Source organism: Gavialis gangeticus, unplaced genomic scaffold (genome assembly GCF_001723915.1).
Source record: "Gavialis gangeticus isolate Ggan-Ray unplaced genomic scaffold, GavGan_comp1, whole genome shotgun sequence".
NCBI classification, from domain to species: Eukaryota; Metazoa; Chordata; order Crocodylia; family Gavialidae; genus Gavialis; species Gavialis gangeticus.
This window is the reverse complement of record NW_017728996.1, coordinates 40936345-40944479: the sequence shown is the minus strand read 5'-3', so window position 1 is coordinate 40944479 and position 8135 is coordinate 40936345. Positions and strand designations below refer to the sequence as shown.

Below are 8135 nucleotides of genomic sequence, written 5' to 3'. Positions count from 1 at the left end.
CTATGTTTATGCAGCATCTCACATAATGGCTCCATGACTAGGGCTTTTTGGAACTAAGATCATATAAGTACAATATAATGATGATGATTCTGGGACAGAGAAACCTCATCTGGTTATTGCTAATGACAATTATGACTGTTATACATCCCCCCTTTGAGGACTGGGGAAGAAGCTGCTGATTTCGGTAGGACTCTGGTTTGGGCACAGTGTTAGGTGGAAGAGAATTCTGAATTCTGATCAGTAAATGCAATCCTCTTATAACATCTGCTAGGTACAGTTCTTAGAAGAAGACTGATTGAGTGCATCACTTCCAGCTTTGTCCCTAAAAAGAAATAATGTTTCCAGATCATATTGGATGTGCTAAGGAAACTTCTGAATGGGCCATAGGATTCTTTATGAAATGCTTAGATCAGGGGTTTTCAACCTGTTTTAAAGAGGTATACCCCTTCTGGTGGTGGTGGCCAGGTACAGAGTGTGGCGGGGGGGAGGGGCTTGCACACGCTGGCAGCTGCTGTCACCCACCACTGTGCCCGCTCTCCCACAGCCAGTCTCACATGTCCAGAGGTGGATTAAGGTGTACTGGGGACTTGGGCGAACACAGAATTGGAGGCCTCTACCCGCACGGGAGCTGGGCTGCAGGAAATGGGGGAGAGGCCCCTTCCCCCCTCCTGGTGCTGGTGCAGGAAGCTGAGTGGACCTGCCAGGCTGGGGGTGGGGGGGGGCACATGCTCACCTCTTCTCCCTGCCTCCCACCCCCTCCTCCCCCACTATGGCCAAACATACACACACAGATACGTACACAGATGGGCATAAGCTCTCCTCTCACTCACGTTCTGCACATGGACATACAGACACAAACACACTCTCCCTGCCATGAACACAGGCATGCACACACGCGCGCACACACACACACACACACACACACAGATGTGTGCATACAGATGGGCGTGCACTCTAGTCACTCACTCTTGGAACAGGCACACGGACACAAACACACACTCCCTGCAGTGAACACACACACATGCATGCATGCACACACACACACAGATGGACACGCAGAGATGCACACGTGAACTCACATGCACACACAGACATGCACACAGGCATGAGCACACACACACGTGTATGCACAAACACATGCACACAGATACAGATACACATAGACACAAGCGGCGGCTGCCACATGCGAGTTACTGCCCCTGCATCCAGCTGACTGGGTGGTTCCTGTGTGCCCTGCAGAGGGACGCCACTGCCCTCACCCTACCTGGTCCTGTTCTTGGGAGGTGGCAGCACAGGATGGTGGGTGGCAGCACTCTGTCCCTGCCTGCCTGCATGTTCCCCCTAGGACCTTTCCAAGTACCACTTGGGGTATGCGTAACCCCGGTTGACATCCCCTGGCTTAGATAGTGGGAAACAAATTGTGATTATGAACATGTCACTAAAACTGTGAACACAATTACTTTCCAGCTTTTGCTCTCAGCAGTGACAGCTCATACCTACATTGTCAGCAAATAAACAGACATGGCCACTTTCTGTACTTTCATAAGACCTGTCCATGTTGGACATTTCTTTTGTATTTTCAGAAGTTGCTAGGCAGCTGGCCCTCATCCTAGTAGTGTTCTTCAAAGCGAAAGGTTCTCTTGCCTTTTTAGACAAAACAGAAATATGGTCATGTTGAAGAAGATTAGTTTTTTCCCCTTCCTCTTCTTTTTCTAGGATTTGGATTTACCTGTATTAACCTATTTCTATTATATTTTTAGTATACTCTTTCCTTGCTTTTACTTAACTCTAAGACTTATATTGGCTCTGTCTGTTCACTGTTAGAAGCTTTTTAAAATAATGTTCTGGCTAAACTGTTTTTCCAGGAAAAACTTGTAAGCTGTTGGGGATGGGACATGGCTATATACAAAGTGGGTTTATAAGGAGTTGTGTATTATAACCCAGCAAACGTGCTCACTATTGCAGACCACGCCTCTTTCAAACCTTTTTAGTACCATTCTTTGCATTTGTTTTCAGAGCTGCCAGACATTTAATCTTAATTAGCAAATACTTGCAAAGAAAAATTTCCCCTTTAATAAATGATTTCATTGTCATATACTGACTATGAATTCAATTTGAATATTTACATCCTTTTCAAATAATAATAAACTGTCTTTGTTTCTTTTAGGAAATTTTGAGAGAACTTGGTTTCAAAAAAAGCAACAGAATGAAAAAACCCAAATTACTAATTGTTAATTGCTGAGAATACTGTAAAACTTAATGATACGTGGAAGTCTGTAAGGATTAGCCATAAATCATGGGATTATGAATAAGTCTTTGTTGTCACAGGCTTGTGTATAGTCATTCGAAAGCGTCTGCCATAAGATGCAGCAAGGCAGCTGTCAGCTGTTTTCTTGTAATTAAACAGCCAATGAGCAGCTAATTAAGACATATGTGTATACAGAAGTGGAAGTGGGTATGTTAATGAACTGTAGGAATCAATTCATTAAATGAAAATTGTCAGAAGACCAAACATGAGATCAGCATTTCAGCCTCTGCCTTAGTTGAAAGGGGAGCGTGGAAAGTAAGATCTGACATAAGTGAAGTGCAGTTGAGTTTCTCCCCTTCCAGGGAGGGAAGTCTACCCCAAAATGTCTGTACCACCCAACTACTGAATAGTGAAGTTATTGAAACTATTAATAGACTTAATGCAAACTGCTATTTACATTTCAAAGTTGCTTTTTTAACAAGCCCTTATTGAAGCTGACTAGCAGATGAAAAGTTTTCTTGCCCTTCCCGCCTCCCCTTTTTCTCCCCCAACTTGATTTTTTGGCAGTCTATGAAAACCAGTACAGTATACTTTGTATAAATTGGAGTTTGAAGTGCAGAAATGAAGCTACGCTTTCTAACCTGCTCTCTTTGGTTCTGCTAGAAATATGTTAATAGATTTATGTGAAAAGAGATTCAGGCTGAGATCTCAGCCTCATTGAAGTCAGTGGGAGTTTCACATTGACTGTAGTGAGGCCAGCAGTTCACCCTTTGCATAAACATGATTGTATCAGAAGACATCAAGCCAAATAATGCTCCAAATTTCATCACTGCTACAGCATTTTGAGATGAGGAATGGCACTTATTTTTGTTTTACAGCACATTGGAGCCCAACTTGACTGTGGCCCCTAGGTGTTACCACAAGATAAATACTAAGTAATAAGAATGCTGAGTTAATCCTGATTGCAAGTTAATACACATGACTTGTAGCTGCTTTCTATAACAATTGTAACCATTGACTATGTTTCCCCTACACACCTCCATGCAGATAGATCATTGCCAGTTCAGTTCCTTTGTTGGTAGCAGAACTTGGACAAAAGAAATATTGAGTTTTCTTTTTGTTAGTTACTTCAAGTAATTACCATTCTTTGGTACTGTCTTTTAATGACTCTGACATTAGGGGTTGCATGCGTACATTTTAATAATAATGTGAGAGGATCAGGTCCATTAAAAGGTTAAAAAATTAAGGGCCACTTGACTTGGATAGGTGTGTAAGAACCTTGTGTCTCTTTTAAAAAAAAAAAAGAAATCACTTAGGCTAAAGATGTTTGCGCCCATCCTTAGAAACCCAAATCCTAAATAAGAACATTCCTTTGCTCTGGGGAATTTGCGTTCCTTTTTTAAAAATTGTGGTCTGGATTTTGGTCAAATGAAGTGCTGTTCTTTCTACCGTGAGCATACAATGTAGTTCCGTTGATCCCTAAAAGTGCTACCTGGCATCTTTCTGTTAAGAGCATATGCTTTTTAAAGGTCCCTGGTTTAGATAGTGTGGTTTCTAAGCAGTGCTTCACTGTTGAAAATGTAGCTGCAAGCTGTAACTGTTGATAAATTGTACATCAAAGCTGCTGCCAGACTTGGAAGAAAAACAACAGCGCTTTACCGGAAAAAGCAGGGCGTTCATTCAGCCCTACTCCCCAGCGTCTACGTAGATTGGGTGTTTCAGTGGGGCTTTTTGGTGCCTTTACCGAAAGCTGATTCAGTCAGCTATTAGATAAAAGTGCCAAAAAGTCCTGCTGAAGTGCACAGTCTATACAGAAGTTGAATGAGCCAGGTCAAACTAACACAATGCCTGTTCTGGGCGCACACTGTGCGTGGTGTGGGGGCGTGCTGAGCTTTAAGCGAAGTGCTGGTTTTGTTTTGCTTTTTTCATGTCTGTAAGCAGCCTAAATGTACTAGGAAGCAATGTCTCTGGGACAAATCTAGGAAGAGTAAACATCCCAGCAGTTCCTCTGTGATAGCAGTGAAAAGAGCTCCCTGATAGATAGTGATCCTCAGTAAGCAGCCATAGAATAACCATATGGAAAGACACATAAGGATAATTGGCAAATTAGCCACCCAGCACAAATTTGTCTGATTGCTCAAATTAGGGACCTGCACACAAGAAGGCTCTACATCTTTGGGGCACCTGACCAAGTTCATTTAGTAATAGATCAAGATGCCTTTCAGGATCCCAGTAGCTGGCATCCAGAGATAAAGTTTGGACATAATTCATGTAACGTGCAACCAGATATGTGTCAGTGCAGTAAATACCATGGTCTTTTAGACAGCTGGATGGGGATTGATAATGCAAGATGTGAAGCCTTATGTAGGTTTTTTGAGACTGCATCAAAATCTTCTTTCATCTCAGTGAAGAAGAAAAGAATGGGCTCAGAACCACTGGTTAATCTGACAGGTTAGCGGTAGCTGCACTCCTAGCCCCTAAAGTCTAAATATGTTGCTCAGGTTGACCAAGGAAATGGATATACTAAGACCAAAAAAGGCACTTCTTCTCCATAGTAATTAAGAACACCTCTGCCAGAACGCAGACAAATCAGGACATCTGGCCTTCAGGAAAAAGAATTGACACAATATTGTATTAAAAGAATATCTCTGAGAATAAAGAAAGGTGATACCTTTGTATTAGTATTTCAAAAAATAAGTTGTTCTTTATCTTTTTACTTGATAGTTTTTTCTTTTTTAATTGTGTATTTTTTTAAGACCCAGTTTTCTCCAGGAAATAAAATTAGCTCTTTATTTGCTTGAATTGACTCCACTCAAACTCAGTATTCTATTGAGTATCAGTGTCATCCAGCATCTTGCTTCAATGCTGCTGTACAAGTCTGGTGGCTAATAGCTTCTTGTCTTGAATTTTGCAATTCTACTGCAGGGCTTTTTCAGGAGGAGTCAGCAAAGCAATGCCACGTACTCCTGTCCTCGTCAGAAGAACTGCTTGATTGACCGAACTAGTAGAAACCGTTGCCAGCACTGTCGATTACAGAAATGTCTTGCGGTGGGGATGTCTCGAGATGGTGAGCCCTGCTAGTTCAGGTTCCAGTTGCCAAGTACAAAATAATATTTAGTGGGCTGTCTGATCAAATAAAATTCAATGTAGGATTTGAGAATTCATATCTAAGATCCTCCAGTAGCTTTTTTAATGGGGTGTTCCCAAAAGAAAACCAATTATTGAAACACTTGGGAGGTGGATTTTTTTCTTCCCACATAACACAGTGCTAACTGATATCATTGCTTCTAGTTTTATTCCAAGGCTGACATTTTTAGTCTAATTGTCGTGGTATTTTCTGTATGTATTCATGAAATGCAAATACAGATGAACATCCAATTTAAGTTGTACATTGTGTAGCTGCAAGTGAGACTCTTGTCATATTGTTGTAGTCCAGAATTATTTTATATCCAATTCAAATATTTGAATAAGTCCAATATGTGACTATAAAACACATTAACAGAATGGTTGGGGACATTTCCTTTGGCATCTCTAAACTAATGCTGGTGGATGCCAGGGAGAGTATTGAATTAGGGGATAGATAATTCTAGAGATATCCAGTTTGGTGCTCTTCCTATATAGCATCCACTTCTGCCACTGTGGGAGACAGGATACTGAGCTAGATGGATTGATCAGTCCCAGTATGGCACTTCTTATGTTCTTACGTAAAAATATTGAGGCAGAATGAAAACACCTAACTCATTTTTAAACAGAAAGGTAACATACCATCTCCTTTGTGCAAAATAGCTAGTGGTTTCAGAAGTCCAAGTTTAAGCATTCAGTAAGAATAAACCCTTACAGCAAGTGTGTTTAGCAACCTGAACAAATTAAAGGAACTGGACTAAGACAGGATTGGTTGGCAAAAACTTCCTTCTGCCTGATGCACCTGATGAGGCAAGTAGTAGTTTAGATCAAAACCCTAAATCCAAAATTACACACAGTATGATGATATCTTGTCCACATGTGAAATGGGTGTGCTGCATCTTATGTAAAGCAGTTAAGGATGAAGTCACAACTGACGTTAATGGCATTAAGCATTGACTTAAATGGAGTTGCAGCCACTTATATCAACTAAGTAGCTCACCTTCTTACCAATTATCATTACATATTCCATATGTGCGTATGTTCTGTAAACATGCAGATTGCTTTGTGCAGATACTAAAAAAGAGCAGGTTGTCAAAAGAGCAAAATGTCTTAATTTTTATGTGCCTACTTGCCGTCAATCTTTGGTCTCATAAAAGGCTATATTGGACCTACTGTAGGTCCAAGAAATGCCACATTCTTAGGAATTCTTGAGATATGCAAAACCCTGGTGCCAGGCCACTTGCTTCTAATTTAATGTGTGAGTTCACAAGTTATAAATGTTTTCTTTTTTGAAGCAGTACATATATTTTGTGGGTTTATTGCTGAGTAAGTGTTCTTGCTCATCAGAATGAGAGCAACAGAATGCTGGCCAATGTATGTCATTATGAGCTGATTCTACAGTTTTCATTTTGCACTTGTTCTGATCTCTCTAAAGCTTGCTATTGAGCCTCTTCCTAACAGAGTCTGTGAATATGAAGCCAATAAAATTTGGGCTATTCATATCGGACCAACAAATTTAATTTTTAATTGTCATCCAACAATAATTTCTAAATGAGATTTGAACATGTAGATGGTATAACTCTGATTTCAGTGGATTTCTATTGAGATGAATTTGATTTATTTTTGTAAAGAGATGGAAGCTAAAGAATTGATTTGCAGCTCCAAAATAACCTCAAAACCAAAAGTTAAGTTAAATGTTTCATTAAACATGCTATTGAAAGAGTGTCAGAGCCAGGAAAAGGTACTGTAGTTAAGTTGTGGGTTGCCTATAGCTACCACAAAATATTTTTAGATCTGTCTGTATTACCAATCAGATTTTAATACTGTATTCATCACTTGAGTATTTAAGCTCTCAAGATTGTCACATTTCAGTAATGATTTATAGAAGTATGATATGTTTTGTGCATTTATTTCAGCTGTAAAATTTGGTCGAATGTCAAAGAAGCAGAGGGACAGCTTGTATGCAGAGGTTCAGAAACATCGAATGCAGCAGCAACAGCGGGATCACCAGCAGCAACCTGGAGAAGCAGAACCACTAACACCAACGTACAATATCACCACCAATGGGCTAACAGAGCTACATGATGACCTCAGTAATTACATTGATGGGCATACCCCAGAAGGTAGCAAAGCAGACTCTGCCGTTAGCAGCTTCTACTTAGACATACAACCTTCTCCAGATCAGTCGGGGCTTGATATTAATGGAATCAAACCAGAACCAATATGTGACTACACACCAGCATCGGGCTTCTTCCCTTATTGTTCTTTTACAAATGGGGAGACCTCTCCAACTGTTTCCATGGCAGAATTAGGTAATAAGAGAGAAAAGTTTCCATTGTAATTGCTTTAATAATACCCTTTGGATTAAACATAGCATTCTGAAACAGCTGCAAGGGAGAAGGCTGTTTTTGTACAGCTTGTAACAGCATACAACACTGGTCTGTGAAGTACCCAGCACTCTTAACTCCAGTTGGTACTCAGTGGCATTCAGCAGCTTACAGAATCTGACCAAAAAATCCTATTGGCTCCTTGCTGATGGGAAGCAGATCGTGTTGCCCAAAGGTGTAACTATACTGTTCTGCCCTGGTGGGTCCTTCCTCTCCCTTAGTTAAGCTACTAGCGTTCCCTTTATTTGAATCCAGCTAGTAAAGAGTATATCATGAATACTGGCAGTTATTTGAACCATTTTAGACAGGAGCAAATATGCATAATAGTCCTTTTATTGGACAAATGGAATTGTATTTTTACTTATATGATTGGACTA

The 8135-nt window shown here is 40.5% G+C and overlaps 1 protein-coding gene across 2 annotated transcripts in view; it reads left to right on the top strand.

The window, feature by feature from the left end:
• The window catches only part of RORA (RAR related orphan receptor A), a 133235-nt gene that overhangs the window by 108873 nt on the left and 16227 nt on the right, over positions 1 to 8135 (top strand). The window contains exons 3-4 of one of the 2 annotated variants that reach the window (XM_019504365.1): positions 5174 to 5315; positions 7288 to 7494. In XM_019504365.1, coding sequence (XP_019359910.1) covers positions 5174 to 5315; positions 7288 to 7494 — 349 coding nt within the window. Of the gene's footprint in view, positions 1 to 5173; positions 5316 to 7287; positions 7684 to 8135 lie in introns of both variants that reach the window. The other variant, XM_019504364.1, reaches the window with a different exon arrangement.